The sequence below is a fragment of the Trachemys scripta genome, chromosome 1 (genome assembly GCF_013100865.1).
Source record: "Trachemys scripta elegans isolate TJP31775 chromosome 1, CAS_Tse_1.0, whole genome shotgun sequence".
Taxonomy (NCBI): Eukaryota; Metazoa; Chordata; order Testudines; family Emydidae; genus Trachemys; species Trachemys scripta.
The window spans coordinates 343,678,695-343,698,918 of record NC_048298.1 but is presented as its reverse complement, the minus strand read 5'-3'; the positions used below and the strand labels follow the sequence as shown (position 1 = coordinate 343,698,918).

The window sequence follows — 20,224 nt, the reverse complement described above, 5'->3', positions numbered from 1 at the left end:
ACACAAAAATAATGACATTTTGATCGATCTACCAATGTTGCCCTATATTTTTTGAGTAGGTGAGCTCCTCAGCAAGGGATGGGTACCTGTGATTTCTGAGACCGAAGTGTCTTCCCTGAGAATCCTCTCAGGTAGTTGTGTCCCACACCTCTCTCATGCCAGCATCTGCAGCAGCATCTCATGCCAAGAGCCAACACTGTGGTATGAACTGTTTATTATATAGCTCTTTGCAATCCCTGGGGACTTCACTCGGCCTCTATTGGAGAAGTCACATCTGGATGTAAACATACACTCTAGTAAATGTCTCTGTTTCTATTTATGTGCTTCTGTGCTCTTTATCCAGCATTAGGGGTAAACAGTAATTAATGGACCTTCCCAAAGAGAGATGAGAACATCCTCTGTGCTGAGTGGGAGAGGAATTGGTTGCTCCATGTATTTTTTTATATTTTAAAATTATAGTTGAATAGGAAGAAAACTCGGGATAATGTGCAGATCTCTATACTCTGTAAATGGTGAGGATGGCTGGTTGGATAGTAGACAGACTTGGAAAAAGATGACTGAGGGGAGACATAAGCATTTTCTGGAGACACACAGGGCTGTCACTAAGGGATCAGAAATCAATAATTCTCGTCAGTAATCATAATCATACTGTGCAGAACCTTTCCTTGAAGGGTCTTCAAAACACCTAGCAAAGGAAAGTGACTATGATCCTATTGTCATAAGAGTGACGTGATTTGATGAAGGTCAGACAGAGAATGACACACTGACCCCATGAATCCTGATTTTCCTGCCTTAGCCACAGACTCTCTGTCACTAACTGAAGGCTTGAGAAGAGGGAAATGGATTCACAGTCTAACGGAACCAGGAATGCAGGCCTGCCCCACAGACAAAGGCATTTTATTATGGAATGAAGGGATCCCAAACAGACCATTCTACCAATATTTGGGGAGTCCACAGATTTTTTCGGCAATGATTATCTATTTCCATCGAGATCATTGATGAAAACGTTGAATAGCATCTGGCCTAGAACTGATCCCTGCTGAACCCCACTCACTGACAATGGCCCATTGATAACTGCTTTCTGAGGTCTGTTAGTTAGCCAGTTTGTATCCATTTTACATATGCTCTACTGATATTGCAGTGATCATTTTAATTGGTATATTTTCCAATATTAAAACAAATGCCTCAGAGAAATCAAGGTTTATTGCATCTGCATGGTTTCCTTCATCAACCAAATGTGTACTCTCATTAAAGGATGATATCAGATTTATTTGACAAGACTGATTTTCCATAAAACCTTATTTACTGGTATTAATTATAATCCTAGACTTTTATTTTAAAATAATCACATACCAGCTTTTCCATTGTTTCCTAACCTTGTGAAATCTTTTTAACTTCCCTTTTTTATATACTTAATGTTTATCACAGAATTGTCCTCTATTTGCTTATTTTTTAAGACTTTGCTGCTGCCGGATTGCATACTTCTGATTCCAAATGAGATGTGTGTTGGATTTGTCAGTTCGTAATTCTTGTGTTCATAACTCTAAGGTTCTGCTATGGATGCTGTTTAACATTCTCCTTGACTTCTAATGGAGAGGAAAGTGTATCATCACCTCATGTGATATGAATACCTCCTACTGTTTCTTTCAGAATGCAGAACAGAACTATTTCTTGAACACATCTACTTTCTTTTTGACATGAACAAGTTTACTTTCTGCTTCTCATAATTGGTGTAAAACTTTTCTGGGATTTCTTTTCTTCTCAATTTTCTTAATAACCTCCTTTTTGTGATATGTAGCTCTGTCAAACATTGATTTTTCCCTCTTCTTTTTAACAACCCTTTCCAATTTTGATAACATCCAATTTGTATTGCTTGCTACATATATTTCCTTTTTCCTGCTCCCCCCACCCCAGTTGCTGCCTCCACTTTCTCACTGAACCAGGTTTTTTGTCAAAGTTATACACTTTTTTTCACTGTGAAATTGTGGCTTTTTAGCTCCCTAATAAATTCCTCTAAAGAACTCTGAATTTTCACTCCCATTTTTCTGTCTCAATTTCCACCCCTAACCCATTTAGCTCATAATTTGCCTCATTTTAGAGTAATTACGATTTTTAAAACATGAAGTGTCTATAGATAATATTGATTAGGAACTGTTCTTTCTTTGTCCATTTGAATATAATAAGTCCCATTCTTTATTTTCCTTTCCTGTATCATATGCTCTCTTGTTTGTATCTTCTCTACACTAAACTGTCCCAGATAGAATGTATCAGAAACTCCCTTTTTAGCTGCTATATTCTTTATAGAGATTGGGTAAAAAAAAACCTGAGGGCATGTACAAAGCAGGTTATTGTCCATCCCATTCCTTAGGCATCGACACATTGTTTTTGTTTTGGCCAATACTGGGAATGAGCGGTGTTTCCGTGGAGCCCAGGTCTCTTCCCCAACGTGTTTTCTAGCTGGGATGTTTCCCCTGTACAGGACTAGACAAAGGTTTGGTTATTTTCCACTCTCAGATTTTCAACAACCATGTTAATGGGGAAATCCCTACAGCATGGATTCTCTAACCGGGATTTCATTGCTTTAAGGAACGATGAGTGATAACCAGTACCTGTTTGTTGTGAGTGCCTATTAACGTTTCCCACATCACAATATGTTAGAATTATTGTGAAATGGAGCACCATCATGTATGGAATTGGCATTAGTAGGGTCAGTTGTTCATAATTCATTTTTCTGAATAATGAAAATATCATTTTTCTGTGTGTGAAGTGCAACCAATCTGCTTCACCCATGACAACAGCCTCCAGGAGAGCATGTAGTATATCATATTTACATTGTCTCTCCATCCAGGCATTTGTACTGCGACCATAAGTCTAGACCCTGGGCACATAGAGGAAGTCATGAGAACACACAGTACATGCAGGAAACACCGTTCTGTCTCAGAGTTTGACACCTTCTCTCCTACTCCATGTGAGATTCCAACACGACCGACTTCACAAACCCCTCCACCTTCATCCTGCTGGGCATTCCTGGCCTGGAGGCAGCCCATGTCTGGATCTCCATCCCCTTGTGCACCATATACACCATAGCTGTCTTGGGGAACTTCAGCATCCTGTTAATTGTGAAGAGGGAGCTGAGCCTCCATGTGTCCATGTACTATTTCCTCTGCATGCTGGCCATCACTGACCTGGTCCTGTCCACGTCCACACTGCCCAAAATGCTGAGCATCTTGTGGTTCAATTCCAGGGAGATCGATTTCAGTGCCTGCCTAACCCAGATGTACTTCTTTAACTGCTTTCCAGCAATGGATTCTGGGATGGTTGTGGCCATGGCTTTTGATCGCTATGTGGCCATCTGCCATCCCCTGAGACATTCCACCATGCTGACAAACCATGTGGTGGTGAAGATTGGCCTGGTCGTGATGCTGCGTGGCTGCTTACTCATACTGCCCTATCCCTTGCTGGTGAGTCGGTGGCTATATTGGAAGACCAACATCATCCCCCACACACACTGCAAGCACATATCTGTCGTGAACCTGGCCTGTGGTGACGTCTGTGCCAGGAGTTACTACAGCCTCTCTGTGACATTCTGTGTGCCCAGTATGGATGTGTTTTTTATTGCTCTGTCCTATATCCAGATCCTCAGGGCCATCTTCAGCCTGCCCACAAAGGACGCCCGGCTAAAGACAGTTGGGACCTGCAGCTCCCACCTCTGTGCCATTTTAGTCTTTTACATTCCAGATCTCTTCTCCTCCCTCATGCACCAGATTGGTAACACTATGCCCCTGTATTGTCTCATTCTCATGGCCAACATGTACCTTCTGGTGCCCTCCATTTAAACACCCCATCATCTACGGGGTGAGGACCAAATAGATCTGAGACAGGTTGCTATGGCTATTTACTCATAATAGGACATAAAGTTTCCTCCTGATGCTCAGATTTTCAGGCCGAGCTGTGTGCAGAGCTGGTTGGTGACATAGTTCTGGGCCCTCGTCCCTGAATCATTGACTGGGCTGTCAAAGAGACATTAAGCACTTTACTGAACTTACTGTGCTGTGTCAGTGTGACAAACTGGGGAAATCGGTCTATGTATAACCCATGGTTATTTGCCACCATTGCCACCTTTCTTATTGCTTTTAACTAGATCACCAAGGCCCCACCCTTTGCCACTACTTCCAAGAAGGCCCCATCCCTGCTCTGCCTCTTCCCCACAGGACCTCCCTGTCGCTTGATCCTCTCTTCTCTTCCCCTCCCTTTTTCATCTGCCGGGTCATCTCCATGTCAATCCCCCCGACCTCCACAGCTCTTAAAAACGCTAATATTTTGGCAGAAAACCTAGCAGCTAGCTGACAGGAGCACTGTATCTAATGCCTGCATGAAAGAAAGAAAAATAAATAAACATTAGACCCACTCAGCTCTAATACATTTTCCTTAAGGGACATTGATTAGGTTTAATTTTAATATATGTTCCTTCTTTGTTATTTTTTTGGAGAGAGACAGACCCCATCAAGATTCCTGGGTTCTATCTCAGATCTGGGAGGGGAGTGTGGTATAGTAGGTTACAGGATGGGGCAGATACATCTGCTGTCTATATAAGAACATCAGCATAGCCATATTGGGTGACACCAATTGTCCATCTACCCCAGTATCCTCTCTTCCGACAGTGGCCAATGCCAGGAGCCCCAGAGGGATTGAACAGAACAGGGAATCATCAAGTGATCCATCCCCTGTCACCCATACCCAGCTTCTGATACACAGTGTCTAAGGACACCATCCCTGCCCATCCTGTCAAATAGTCACTGATTGACCCATACTGCATGAACTTATCTAGTTCTTTTTAGAACCCTATTATAGTCTTGGCCCTCACTACACCATCTGGAAAGGACTTCCAGTGGTTGACTGTGAAGAAATACTTCCTTTTGTTTGGTTTAAATCTGCTGCCTATTAATTTCCTTGGGTAACCTCCAGTTGTTGGCCCTGTCAATACTGTTTCTCCACTTGTGAGGTACTCCCTTCTCTTGTCATTATATAATGCCTGCATCTGTAACTTTCACTTTATGCATTTGAAGAAGTGAGTTTTTTTACCAATTAATACTTCCCCTCAAATAAATCTGTTAGTCTTTAAGATGCCACCGGACTGCTTGTTGTTTTTGTGTATACAGACTAACACGACTTCCCCCTGATACTTGACTCCAGTTGTGTTATTTGAAGGAATAAATAACATTTCCATATTTGATTTCTCCCCACCATTCATACCCCCCAGCTATCTCTTTTCCAAGCTGAAAATAGATCATCTTATTAATCTCTCCTCGTTTGGAAGCTGTTCTGCACTCCTAATCATTTTTGTTCCCTTTTTCTGTACCTTTTCCAATTCTAAAATATCTTTTTGATGTTGGGCTACCAGATCAGAATGCAGTATTAAATATGTGGGTGTACCATGAGTTTATATAGAGGCAATGTGCTATATTTATATTTTTATATATTAATTGAATTAATCGGCCACTTGTTTAAAACAAAGCAAAGGGATTAGTCACACAACTCAACTCTGTTGGTTTTATTGTTAAATCTCATGATGCAAAGTTTGTTGCTAATGGTAAACATTATAACAGAGAATTTGATTCTGATCATAAATCCTAAAAAAGTTGTAACATGCAAAATTTTGGGGAAAAGCCCTATGGTGATACTGCTTCTCAGCTAACACCTGTACACAGGCACAAAGCCAGATACAGCAGGAAAACCACAATAAACCTAGTCTGCTGTGTGGAATGGGAGACTGAGGTACACCAGCTCATTCCATTGATGAACATCTTTATTGCATTATTAACTGTTGGAAAAGGACAATGGTTAAAAATGTTGCACAAATACATAGAGATGGATGTTTTCTTACGATCCACAGAAGGCACACTTGCTGACTTTTGACATCACTAGGCTCATCTATAAAGTGTTCAAAGGTATATACTACAATGTTTTGCAACTCTTCCTAGTTGTATGTTCAAAGCCTAAAGAGTGCCTTGCTCCAAATTACTCAGTGACAAACACTCCTGCAGTAAACTAAGGTGGGAAGTGTGACATTCTGCACCCCAAAGCAACACCGTGGCACCTCCAAACTTACCACATTTAGTAGTATCTAGACCAGCCCTGACGGGTGTTTGTCTAATCTGTGCTTAAAAATCTCCAATGATTGTTCATGGAAGCATGCAAGGCCATGTGACCAGCTCATGTGACAATGGACTCCATCTTGTGCCCAGGATGATGATAGTTATTGATGAGAATTACTGATCTCTGATCCCTCTGTGAAAGCCCTGTGTGCCTCCAGAGTGTTTGTGTTCCTCTCAAGCGTCTCTCTCCAGATCTGTCTGACAACTACTACCCAGCATCCTGAGCATTTTCAGGGTATCAGACCCAATGGCGCTCTAGACATTATCCCTAATTTTCTTCCCAATCAACTATAATTTTTAAATATGCACAAATACACAAAACAGGCAATGCCTCACTGACTCAGCACAGAGCCCAAGAATTCTCACCTCCCTTGGGGATGGTATTTTAGTTGCTATTTACTCTGAAAGCTGGATAATTAGCACAGAAGCTTGTCTCCAGCCAGTTTACATTCATATGCTGCTTCTCCCCTAGAGGCCGAGCAAATCACACTGGGACTGCACAGAGCTATATTATAAACAGTGAAAACCTCTGTGTCGGCTCTCGGTGTGGAATGTTGCTACAAATGTTGGGTGAAAAAGACATGGGATACAGCTACCTGAGGGAGATTCCCAGGGAAGACACTTCCATCTCCGAATTCACAGTTACCTATGACTTGCTGGGGAGCTCACCTGCGAGTACAACATGGGTGTGGTGGGATAGAGAGTAATCTGTAGTCTTTTCCACTGTGTACAACCATTAAACATCCCAGGGCCCTTGCCACAGGTGATGAGTTTACTCCAGTATCACTGGCCAAAATGTCACTCCTCTCTATGTACCTCTGCCCGTCCCGGCTCATGGCCTGCAGCTGCAAGGTGGCTGCATTTCAGTGGCATAGTGGATCCTTCACGGTGAAAGGTATCAGTAGATGTACAATACAAGGCCAAATTCTGAGGTTTTGGCTGTTCTTTGCTTAGTAAGAACTGAATAAAGATCTCAGGAGCCAGCTGTGTGTTAATGTGCATACATTGCCACCTCTTCCTCTTGCATGTTAGGGCTCTGGCTGTTAATTGGGGAACTATTCCCGGACTTTTATCTGCTGATATGCATGGAGGTGCTAGGGCGCCTCACTGGAACACTCATAAGAATTTTTCAATATGGGCAAGACATCTGTTCTCCTAGTTTCATGTGGGAAGTCGGCTGGACGGTTATTCCGGAAACTTCCACCATCCTGACAAACTGTGTGGTAGTGAAGATTGGCCTGTCTGTGATGCTGTGTGGCTGCTTACTCGTACTGCCCTATCCGTTGCTGGTGAGTCAGTGGCCATATTGCAAGACCAACGTCATCCCCCACATGTACTGCAAGCACATCTCTGTGGTGAAGCTGGCCTGTGGCAACGTCCGTGCCAGTAGTTACTACAGCCTCTCTGTGACATTCTTTGTGCACGGTATGGATGTGTTTTTTATTGCTCTGTCCTATATCCAGATCCTCAGGGCCATCTTCAGCCTGCCCACAAAGGATGCCCGGCTCAAGACATTTGGGACCTGCGGCTCCCACCTCTGTGCCATCTTAGTCTTTTACATCCCAGATCTCTTCTCTTCCATCATGAACCGGATTGGTAACAGTATGCCCCTGAATGTCCTCATTCTCATTGCCAATGTGTACCTCCTTGTGCCCCTCATGCTACACCCCTTCATCTATGGGGTGAGGACCAAACAGTCCATATTACAGTAACCAAAGATTCCAAGCTCTTCTCCCTCCCTCCCCCCCCTCAGATATCTAAGGTAGACCAGGGGGAAAATGTCAGGCAAAGAAAAAAAAAATAACTTTGCAACAGGACCTAGAATTAGCCAAATTCCAGGCTGAGGAGAATGAAAAGGAACATGACAGACAGATGGCCAGGGCTGAGGCTGCACACAAAAGAGCTATGGAGAAAAGGGAAAAAGAAGAAAAATCCAAAGAGGATGCCCACAAAAGATCTATGGAGGAAAAACAAAAAGAGATGGAGCTGAGGCAAAAAGAGATAGAGCTGAAAGAAAAAGAGATGGAGGAGAGAAAAAGAGAGAGGAAGCATGAACTGGAATTAGCACGGGCTAGGCCGGATATACCAGCCAATCCTAGCAACCCCTCTCCAGGTATCACTTCCCATCCCAGAAAATTCCCCACCTACGAGGCAGGCGATGATACTGAGGCCTTGTTAGAAAATTTTGAAAGGGCCTGCCTTGGGTACAGCATCACTACAGACCAGTACATGGTAGAGCTGAGGCCGCAGCTCAGTGGACCCTTAGCAGAGGTGGCTGCTGAAATGCCTAAGGAACACATGAACAGTTATGACCTTTTAAAAACAAGGCCAGAATCAGAATGGGGCTAACACCTGAGCATGCCCCTCAGCGGTTCAGAGCCTTAAGGTGGAAACCAGATGTGTCATTTACCCAACATGCCTACCACATTGAGAAAAATTGGGATGCCTGGATATCAGGAGCCAATGTTAAATCTACGGAAGAGTTGCCCTTCCTAATGCAAATGGAGCAGTTTTTAGAGGGTGTGCCTGAAGATATAGAAAGGTACATCCTAGATGGGAAGCCCAAAACTGTAACTGAGGCGGGGGAGATTGGAGCCCAATGGGTGGAGGTGGCAGAAAAGAAAAAAACTAGTATCAGTTGGAGCAAATATCAGAAGGGGCAACCCAAAACAAAACCTTACCACCAGGGACAACCCAAGGCCCTACCTACATCCCAAGGGAAACCCCAGACACCTTTTCACCCCACCAAACCAGTCTCCACAAACCAACATCGCCCTGGTGATACGTTAGCAGGGCGATGTTTTAAATGTAATGAACTGGGACATATAAAGGCCCACTGCCCCAAGAACCCCAACCGATTACAGTTCATTACACCACACTCACACCAAAGATCCCCAGGCCCAGATGCCTCTCTCATACCCTCGGAGCGAAGGGAAAACTTGAGAGTGGGCGGAAAGAAGGTTATCGCATGGAGGGACACTGGGGCACAAGTGTCGACTATCCACCAATCCCTAGTGGACCCCAAACTCATCAACCCGGAGGCTCCAATGACAATTCAACCCTTCATGTCACAGTCTGTAACCTTGCCTACAGCCAAGTTGCATGTCCAGTACAAGGGCTGGTCAGGAATATGGACTTTTGCAGTCTATGACAATTATCCCATCCCCATGCTGCTGGGAGAAGATTTGGCCAACCATGTGAAGCTAGCCAAGAGAGTGGGAATAGTCACCTGCAGCCAGGCTAAGCAAGCTTCCACCCCCATCCCCGTTCCTGAGCCGTCCCCCAGGGCCCTGTCTCTGTTACCAGAGACCCAGACAGAGGTGGTGGAACCGTATTCCCTGCCAACGACTGCAACAGCCGTAGTGGATCCAATCCCAGAGAACCAGCCAAAGCCAGTCCCAGAACAGGAACTGGCAACGCAACCAGTACCAGAACCATTGCCAGCACTGAGTCCCGCGTTTGCAAATCCGTCTACAACTCCAACGCCAGAGGGCACTAGCGAGCCTCAACTGGCAGATGCATCAGATAACCCTACCCAAGAGGCTCAGGAGAGCCTGAAATACAACATAGTGCACCAGCGGACAGCGGTTCACAGTGAACGGAAACAGCCCCAGCACCTGCATCGCTTCCAGAGGGACCAAGTCGAAGTCCACAGTCCCAGGAGGAACTGATGTCTCCAGCATCAAGGGAACAGTTCCAGGCCGAGCAGGAAGCAGATGACAGCCTTCAGAAAGCTTGGGCGGCGGCGCGGAGCACCCCACCGCCTCTCAGCTCTTCTAACCGATCCCAGTTTGTTGTAGAACAAGGACTTTTATACAAGGAGACTCTTTCTGGTGGGCACCAGGAAGACTGGCATCCTCAAAGACAGTTGGTAGTTCCCACTAAGTATCGGGTAAAGCTCTTGAGCTTAGCCCATGATCATCCCAGTGGCCATTCTGGGGTGAACAGAACCAAAGACCGGTTGGGGAAGTCCTTCCACTGGGAGGGAATGGGCAAGGACGTTGCTAATTATGTCCGGTCTTGTGAGGTGTGCCAATGAGTGGGAAAGTCCCAAGACCAGGTCAAAGCCCCTCTCCAGCCACTACCATAATTGAGGTCCCATTTCAGCGAGTATCTGTGGATATTCTGGGTCCTTTCCCAAAGAAGCCACCCAGAGGAAAGCAGTACATACTGACTTTCATGGATTTTTCTACCCGATGGCTGGAAGCAGTACCCTTAAGCAACACCAGGGCTAAAAGTGTGTGCCAGGCATTAACAGACATTTTTGCCAGGGTAGGTTGGCCCTCCGACATCCTTACAGATTCAGTAACTAATTTCCTGGCAGGGACCATGAAAAACCTGTGGGAATCTCATGGGGTGAATTATTTGGTTGCCACCCCTTACCACCATCAAACCAATGGCCTGATGGAGAGGTTTAATGGAACTTTGGGGGCCATGATATGTAAATTCGTAAATGAACACTCCAATGATTGGGACCTAGTGTTGCAGCAGTTGCTTTTTGCCTACAGGGCTGTACCACATCCCAGTTTAGGGTTTTCACCATTTGGACTTGTGTATGGCCGCGAGGTTAAGGGGCCATTACAGTTGGTGAAGCAGCAATGGGAGGGGTTACGCCTTCTCCAGGAACTAACATTCTATACTTTGTAAGCAACCTACAAAGCACCCTCCGACACTCTTTAGCCCTTGCTGAAGAAAACCTAAAGGATGCTCAGGAAGAGCAACAGGACTGGTATGATAAACATTCCCGAGAATGGTCCTTCAAAGTAGGAGACCACGTCGTGGTCTTAAAGGCGCTCCAGGCCCATAAAATGGAAGCATTGTGGGAAGGACCATTCACGGTCCAGGAGCGCCTAGGAGCTGTTAACTATCTCATAGCATCCCCTACCTCCAACATAAAGCCTAAGGTATACCATGTTAATTCTCTTAAGCCCTTTTATTCCAGAGTATTAAAGATTTTCCAGTTTACAGCCCAGGAAACAGATGACGCGGAGTGGCCTGAAGGTGTCTACTATGAAGGAAAAAGTGACGGTGGCGTGGAAGAGGTGAATCTCTCTGCAACCATTGGACTTCTGCAGCGGCAGCAGATCAAGGAGCTGTGCACTAGCTTTGCATCAGTGTTCTCAGCCACCCCAGGACGGACCGAACGGGCATACCACTCCATTAACACAGGTAATGCTCACCCAGTTAGAACCCGACCCTACAGGGAATCACCTCATGCCCAAACTGCTATACAAAGGGAGACCCAGGACATGCTACAGATGGGTATAATCCACCCCTCTAACAGTGCATGGGCATCTCCAGTGGTTCTAGTTCCCAAACCAGATGGGGAAATATGCTTTTGCGTGGACTACCGTAAGCTAAATGCTGTCCTGACAACTATCCAATGCCACGCACAGATGAGCTATTGGAGAAATTGGGACATGCCCAATTCATCTCTACCTTAGACTTAACCAAGCGGTATTGGCAAGTACCACTAGATGAACTCGCTAAGGAAAGGTCAGCCTTCGTCACCCAGGCAGGGGTGTATGAATTCAACGTACTCCCTTTTGGGCTGCGAAATGCACCCGCCACCTTCCAAACACTTGTAAATGGTCTCCTAGCAGGACTGGGAGAATCTGCAGTTGCCTACCTCGATGATGTGGCCATTTTTTCTGATTCATGGACAGAACATCTGGAGCACCTGGAAAAAGTCTTCAAGCGCACCAGGGAGGCAGGACTAACTGTTAAGGCTAAAAAGTGTCAAATAGGCCAAAACAGAATGACTTACCTGTGGCACCAGGTGGGTCAAGGAACTATAAATCCCCTACAGGCCAAAGTGGATGCTATCCAAAAGTGGCTGGTTCCAAAGTCAAAGAAACAGGTCCAATCCTTCTTAGGCTTGGCCGGATATTATAGGCGATTTGTACCACACTACAGCCAAATCGCCGCCCCACTGACAGATCTCACCAGAAAGAAACAGCCAAATGCAGTTCAGTGGACTGATGAGTGTCAAAAGACCTTTAACCAGCTTAAGTCACACCCATGTCTGATCCTGTGCTAAGGGCCCCAGACTTTGACAAACCGTTCCTATTAACCACAAATGCGTCGGAGCGAGGTGTGGGAGCAGTTTTAATGCAGGAAGGACCGGATCAAGAGTTCCATCCTGTTGTGTTTCTCAGCAAGAAACTGTCTGAGAGGGAAAGCCACTGGTCAATCAGCGAAAAAGAATGCTATGCCATTGTGTACGCGCTGGAAAAACTACACCCGTACGTTTGGGGACAGTTTCCAACTATAAGCCGACCATGCTGCGCTAACGTGGCTTCATACCGCCAAGGGAAAAAACAAAAAACTTCTTCAGTAGAGTTTAGCTCTTCAAGATTTTGACTTTGAAATTCAACACATTTCAGGAGCTTCTAACAAAGTGGCTGATGCACTCTCCCGTGAATGTTTCCCAAAATCAACTAGTTAAAATCGTCCTTGAAATGTGAAAAATCGTGTAGTTTTTACCTAAGTAGTAGTATATGTAAGGGTGCATGTGTTTTATTAATCTGTTTATTCTAAAGTTTAGAAAGAAATCACAGCCAGTGCGGTCCAACACTATCTGAGATTTGGGGGGCGTGTCATAAACAGATAGTTAAGGGTTAATGCCTCTTTTACCTGTAAAGGGTTAAGAAGTTCACCTAGCCTAGCTGACACCTGACCAGAGGAACCAATGGGAGGACAAGATGGTTCAATGGGAAGGAGGAAAGTCCCCTTTCTCTGTTGAGTTTTCACTTTGGACCACAGTGGGAAAGCTCCAGAATTCAGCCTCTTATTAAGTAGTGAGTATTAGTGAAGGAAATAAATAGGTTTATGTTTATTTCTTTGTAACCTGTCTTGTGCAATTAGAGGAATAGTCAAATTGGGTATTTTGGGTATTTTTTGTGTGTGTGTAACCAAGGGTTTGCCCAGGGGAACATCCTCTGTGTTTGGAATCTGTTGTCTGTGAGAATAGCTGGTATGCTAATCTCTCCCAGAGGGTTTTCTTTTACCTTTCTTTTCTTTAATTAAAAGCCTTTTTCTTCATACCTGATTGATTTTTCCTTGTTTTTAGATCCAAGGGGGTTGGATCTTGATCCACCAGGAGTTGGTGGGAGAAAGGAGGGGGGATGGTTAATTTCTCCTTGTTTTAAGATCCAAGGGGTTTGGATCTGTATTCACCAGGGAATTGGTGAAGAGTCTCCCAAGGCTACCCTGGGAAGGGAATTAGCACTTTGGGAGTGGTGGCAGCGGACCAGATCTAAGCTGGTAGTTAAGCTTAGAAGTTTCATGCAGGCCCCCACATCTGTACCCTAAAGTTCAGAGTGGGGAAGCAGCCTTGACACCCTTCTTTAGTAATATGAACGCCCATATAATGAATAGTAATAGCCATATCATGCATATAATTATGCCTGCCCCTGTTTACTGTTTACAGCACTAAACACGTGTTTCTTTACAACAATTGTAATCACAACTTTCCTTAATCAGCAATTTACAAAGGGCTGTGAGGAAGGAGCCATGACCCTGAACACATTTATGTAGCTGGGAAAAAAGAAGGGAGAGGAGAGATACCACCAGGGCCAGCTCTAGGTTTTTTGTGACCCCAAGCAAAAACAAATTTGGCTGTCCCCACCCCAGCCTTGGGCTTCCCCCGCAGATCCTTCTGCTGCCCCAGCCCTGGGCTCTTCCCCCCACACCTTCACCTCCTACCGCCCCAGCCCTGGGCTCTCACCCCCGCCTGTACCCCGTGATGCCCCAGCTCTGGGCCTCCCCCCACCTGCACCCCCCCTACTGCCCCACCCCTGGGCTCTTCCCCTTCCACCCGCACCCCCTGCTGCCCCAGCCTTGGGCTCTCCCCCACACCTGCACCCTCCTTCTGTCGCAGCCCTGGGTCACTGGTAACTCGCTCCCAGGGCGGGTCATTCAGTAGGAATTTTGGATGTGCACAGAACACAGATAGGATTGGTTTCCATATGGTTTCAGAACTGCAGTAAAGTGGAACAATTTTCAGCTTGTGTGATTGGAGGATATCTGGATGCATATTATAAGACTGTCCTCCCTAAATGAGGAAAAATTGAGGTTCCTTTATTATTCTTTTGTTCCATTCTTTGTTTCTATGGGGAATTTGCCAATGCAATATCACTGTCTTCCTTTTAAACAAATAAAACAAAACAAAACAAAAAGGCAATGGCTATTGAAAATAGCAATTCCAGTCCTAAAAACCACTGGGAAGCATTTCTTGCTCAGTTTTATCCTACTTTTTCTACAGCAAGTGGATCAGTATATTTGATTTGGGAGAAATAAAGTAACAGCTGCCCAAATTGAGCTTGAGCACTCCTGAATTTTGAAGTGTTCAGATCTGGAAGGCAGGTGCTAGATTCCCTTTCTGAATATTAGCTAAATCTGGAAAGGAAAAGTCAATTTCTGCTTCCATGGCTCAGAAGTGGAAATCCTCCTACGTGCCTGGTTCTGTATCTAAAGCTGCCCAGGTCCAGAGCCTCCCCTCCATTACTTTTCATTTTAAATTCTAGTGGGATCCACGTACCTCCCTTGCTAGGCTTCAGATAGAGAGGGGCACTGTCCATTTAGTCCACCCAATTCTTTCTTTGGGGGCTGCAAGGTGAGGTCACACCAGTATCCCTAATCCAGGCTGGGGATGTCTTCTGAAGGGAATATCTGGGGCAAAGCCTTCTACTCCTTGGGCGTACTTGTTCCCTGTTCACAGTGGCACCCCACTCTAGCAATGAGCTCTCCATTCACAGCAAGCTTTGGCATGAGGTTTCAGCTACCATACTCCCTCCCCATCCCTTTCCCGTTGATAGGGGCCAAGGGAATGCTGGGAAATGTAGTTTTTTCCCTGCTCCAGGGATGGCTCTATAGGCAGGGAGCTAACCCAGGAACTACAGCTCCCAGGGTCCCCTGTTGGTTCTCAGCTTCCAGGCTGGATCCCTGCCGGCTGCTGCCCCTGCAAATGGGCTGCCCCAAGCACCTGTTTGCTTTGCAGGTGCCTAGAGCCGCCCCTGGATACCACTACTTCACACACAAGATATTCTTTAGACAACTACATTTCTTATGCAGCTGCAACACTTATCTGTCCTTAACAAGCAAAAAAAAAGTGGGCAAAAGTGGCAAACTTTATCTACCACTTGGTATGGAACCAGGCAGTAAGCACGGGTTTGATTATTTAGAACAATATGTTTTAAAAACTCATTTGTGCACCAAAGTTTGGATAACAAAGCGCTTCCAGCCCACACCCATTGTAGGGACCATGCTTGATACAGGCCCCCAGAAGGGAGGAACAAAAGGGAGCTGAAAGCTAAGGAAAGAAGGCAGACAAAGGTCTCTGCCCCCAGGTATTTGTAGTTGAGCTTTAGGGCTCACAAGCTGTATGATGCACAGCCTCACCCGCCTGCCTCACAACTCTGCTCCCAATCCTCAGCTATTTCTGTGTGGCTTCCTGGCTTCCCTCTCTGCTGCCGAGTGGCCTGTGGGCCCCAGAGCTGAGTCCTCACTGCACTCACTGCAAGCTCCTTGCCAGCCCGAGAGCAGAGTGAGCCCAGTTGGGGGGGAAGGAGGCAGAGCTGATCCAGTGAGTGATGGAGGAAGGGAAACAGAGAAGTTTTTCCAATGTGTAAAGTAATGCACAATGGAAAAAATAACCCCAACTATACCTACAATATGATGGGGGCTAATTTAGCTACAACTAATGTGGAAAGTTATCTTGGAGTCATGGTGGATAGTTCTCTGAAGATGTCCATGCAGTGTGCAGCTGGAGTCAAAAAAGCAAACAGGATGTTAGGAATCATTAAAAAAGGGATAGAGAATAAGACGGAGAGTATCTCATTGCCCTTACATAAATCCATGGTACGCCCACATTTTGAACACTGTGGTCTTCTCATCTCAAAAAAGAGATAGTGGCATTAGAAAAGGTTCAGAGGATTATAGATAAGAGGTATATAAAATCATGAGTCATGTGGAGAAACTGAATAAGGAAAAGTTATTTACTTGTTCCCATAATATAAAAACTAGGGCCACCAAATGAAATTAATAGGCAAATAAAAGGAAGTTCTTCTTCACACAGCGCACAGTCAACCTGTGGAACTCCTTACCTAAGGAGGTTGTGAAGGTTGAAACTATAACAGGATTTAAAAGAGAACTAGATAAATTCCTGGAGGTTAAGTCCATTAATGGCTATTAGCCAGAATGGGTAAGAAATGGTGTCCCCAGAGTCTGTTTGTCAGAGGGTGGAGATGGATGGCAGGAGAGAGATCACTTGATCATTTCCTGTTAGGTTCACTCCCTCTGGTGCACCTGTCATTGGTCATTGTGGGTAGACAGGATACTGGGCTGGATGGACCTTTGGTCTGACCCAGTACGGCCGTTCTTATGTTCTTAAATGAGCAGAACATTGGGCGAATAGGTGGGGTAGGGGACAGAGCCTTGAGGGAATAGTAAGAGAGGGTGCAGGAGCCTCAGGAGTCCAGTTACCAAAAATTAAAAGGTGGAAATCCTATGTGTTAATGATCTGTACCAAGACTGATTCCAAAGCTGACAATGCATAGTAAGATCAGGAAAGGGTTTGATGTCTCTCTGACTGCCCAGGAAATGAATCAGGGAAGAGGGCACAAAACCATGTCACCAGATCGCTCTTCACAGACTCGGTCAGAGAGTCAGAGGATCAGGATAAAACTTTAGGTACCTTTATGAGTAAAGAGCCGGAGCAGCCTGTCCCGGATCTGCTTGGTCCTCACACCATAGATGATGGGGTTTAGCATGGAGGGCATCAAGTAGTACACATTGGCAATGAGAACGTGGAAATGCAGGGGCACATTCTGGTGAAACCGGAAAGTGAGAGAAAAGAAGAGACCTGGGATGTAAAAGACTAAGATGGCGCAAAGGTGGGAGATGCAGGTCCCAAAAGTCTTGAGCCGGGCGTCCTTTGTGGGGAGGCAGAAGATGGCCCTGAGGATCTGGATATAGGACACGACAATAAAAATGACATCCAGACCCATCACACAGAATAGCACAAAGAGGCCATAGTAACTACTGACACGGATGTCGGCACAGGCCAGCTTCAGCACAGCCATATGGGCGCAGTATGGCTGGGGGATGAGGTTGGTTCTGCAATATGGCCATTGCCTCAACAGGAAGGGATAGGGCAATACGAGCATGCTGCCACGCAGCACTACGGCCAGGGTGATCTTAGCCACCACAGGATTTGTCAGTGTGGTTGCATGTCTCAGGGGATCACAGATGGCCACATAGCGATCAAAAGCCATAGCCACGAAGATCCCAGACTCTATCACTGAGAAGGAGTGAAAGACATATAGCTGAGTGAGACAAGCCCTGAAATTGATCTCCCTAGAATTGAACCAGAAGATGCTCAGCATTTTGGGCAGGATGGATGTAGACACTACCAGGTCGGTGATGGCCAGCATGCAGAGGAAATAGTACATGGGTGCATGGAGGCTCGGCTCCTTCTTCACAATGAACAGGTTGGTGAAGTTCCCCAAGATGGCTATTGCATACATGGTGCAGAAAGGGATGGAGATCCAGACATGGGCTGCCTCCAGGCCAGGAATGCCCATCAGGATGAAGGTGGATGGGTTGGTGAAGTCGGTTTTGTTGGACATGGAGTAGAGAAGAAAGTTTCAAACTCTGAGGCAGAACAGTGTATCTTGCATGTACCATATGTTCCCCTGTCTTCCTGTATGTGCCCAGGATCTAGGGTGATGGTCGCAGTACAAATGCCTGGATGGAGAGACAATGTTAATATGAGACACTATATGCACTACTGGAGGCTGTTCACATGGGTGAAGCAGATTGGTCTCTCTTCACACACAGAAAAATGACATTTTCATTATTGAGACAAATGAATTATGAACAAATGACCCTATTAATGCCAATTCCATATTTTATGCTGCTCAATGTGTCAATAATGTGTTGTGATGTGGGAAACATTAATAGGTACCAGCAGGAAAAAAATGAGTGTGGATACTGGTTATGCATGTTTGTTCCTTAATGCAATGAAAGACAGGCTAGAAAGTACATGCTGTAGGGAGTGCCACATTCACCCAGTGGTTCAAAATCTGAGTGTAGTCAAAAAGCAAACCTACGGAGTCCATGCTGTAGGAAGTTCCCCATTCAGAGGCTTACTCAAAATCTGAGAGTGGAAAAAAAAACAAACCATTGCCAAGACATGTGACGGGGGAAACATCCCAACTAGAATAGACCTCAGGGAAAAGATCACAGTGTCATTTAGAACAGTTCCATGGAAACACCTCCTTATTTGCAACAGTGGCCAGAACAAAGACAGTGGACTGAGGACAATCAATGGGACACTAACATTCAGGGGTACAAAATATATCGGAAGGACAAAGCAGGTCGTTCAGGGGGTGGGGGGGAGTGGCATTATATGTGAAAGAAAATGTAACATCAAATGAAGTAAAAATCTTAAGTGAATCCACATGTTCCATGGAATCTCTATGGATAGAAATTTCATGCTCTAATAAGAATATAGTATTATCTATTATCTAGCGGAACTATTAACTAAGGTTTGTAACCTGTCCTTTAAATCGGCTTCTGTACCCAATGACTGGAAGTTAGCTAATGTAACACCAATATTTAAAAAGGGCTCTAGAGGTGATCCCAGCAATTACAGACCGGTAAGTCTAACATTGGTACCAGGCAAATTAGTCAAAACAATAGTTAAGAATAAAACTGTCAGACACATAGAAAAACAAACTGTTGAGCAATAGTCAACATGGTTTCTGGAAAGGGAAATTGTGTTTTACTAATCTATTAGAATTATTTTGAAGGGGGGCATGTGGACAAGGGGGATCCAGTGGACATAGTGTACTTAGATTTCCAGAAAGGCTTTGACAAGGTCCCTCACCAAAGGCTCTTACGTAAATTAAGCTGTCATAGGATAAAAGGGAAGGTCCTTTCATAGATTGAGAACTGTTTAAAAGACCGGGAACAAAGGGTAGGAATTTATGGCAAATTCTCCGAATGGAGAGAGGTAACTAGAGGTGTTCCCTAAGGGTCAGTCCTCGAACCAATCCTATTCAACTTATTCATAAATGATCTGGAGAAAGGGGTAAACAGTGAGGTGGCAAAGTTGGCAGATGATACCAAACTCCTCAAGATAGTTAAGTCCAAAGCAGACTGTGAAGAACTTTAAAATGATCTCATAAAACTAAGTGATTGGGCAACAAAATGGCAAATGAAATTTAATGTGGATAAATGTAAAGTAATGCAGATTGGAAAAAATAACCCCAACTATACCTACAATATGATGGGGGCTAGTTTAGCTACAACAAGTCAGGAAAAAGATCTTGGAGTCATCATGGATAGTTCTCTGAAGATGTCCACGCAGTGTGCAGAGGTGGTCAAAAAAGCAAACAGGTTGTTAGGGATCATTAATAAGGGGATAAAGAATAAGACTGAGAATATATTATTTCCCTTATATAAATCGATGGTACACCCACATCTCGAATATTCAGAAAAGGGCAATTAAAATGATTAGGGATTTGGAATGGGTCCTATATGAGGAGAGATTAAAGAGGCTAGGACTTTTCAGATTGGAAAAGAGGAGACTAAGGGGGGATATGATAGGGGTCTATAAAATCATGAGTGATGTGGAGAAAGTGGATAAGGAAAAGTTATTTATTTATTCCCATAATATAAGAACTAGGGGTCACCAAATGAAATTAATAGGCAGCAAGTTTAAAACAAATACAAGGAAGTTCTTCTTCACGCAGCGCAAAGTCAACGTCCTTACCTGAGGAGGTTGTAAAGGCTAGGACTATAACAGTGTTTATAAGAGAACAGGATAAATTCCTGGTGGTTACGTCCATTAATGGCTATTAGCCAGGAAGGGTAAGGAATGGTGTCCCTAGACTCTGTTTGTCAGAGGATGGAGATGGATGGCAGGAGATAGATCACTTGATGATTTCCTGTTAGGTTCACTCCCTCTGGAGCACCTGGCATTGGCCACTGTCAGTAGACAGGATACTGAGCTAGATGAACCTTTGGTCTGACCCAGTACGGTCATTCTTATGTTCTTATAT

The 20,224-nt window shown here is 44.9% G+C and overlaps 1 protein-coding gene across 1 annotated transcript; it reads right to left on the bottom strand.

The window, feature by feature from the left end:
- Positions 1-16,843: 16,843 nt before the first annotated feature.
- Positions 16,844-17,785, bottom strand: LOC117873105 (olfactory receptor 52R1-like). The gene has a single exon (XM_034762142.1). It carries the CDS (start codon positions 17,783-17,785, stop codon positions 16,844-16,846), a length of 942 nt encoding a protein of 313 aa, XP_034618033.1.
- Between the last annotated feature and the right edge of the window lie 2,439 nt (positions 17,786-20,224).

Bases quoted from the DNA above. Each gene is read 5' to 3' on its own strand.
- LOC117873105 (XM_034762142.1), bottom strand. From the start codon at position 17,785: ATGTCCAACAAAACCGACTTCACCAACCCATCCACCTTCATCCTGATG.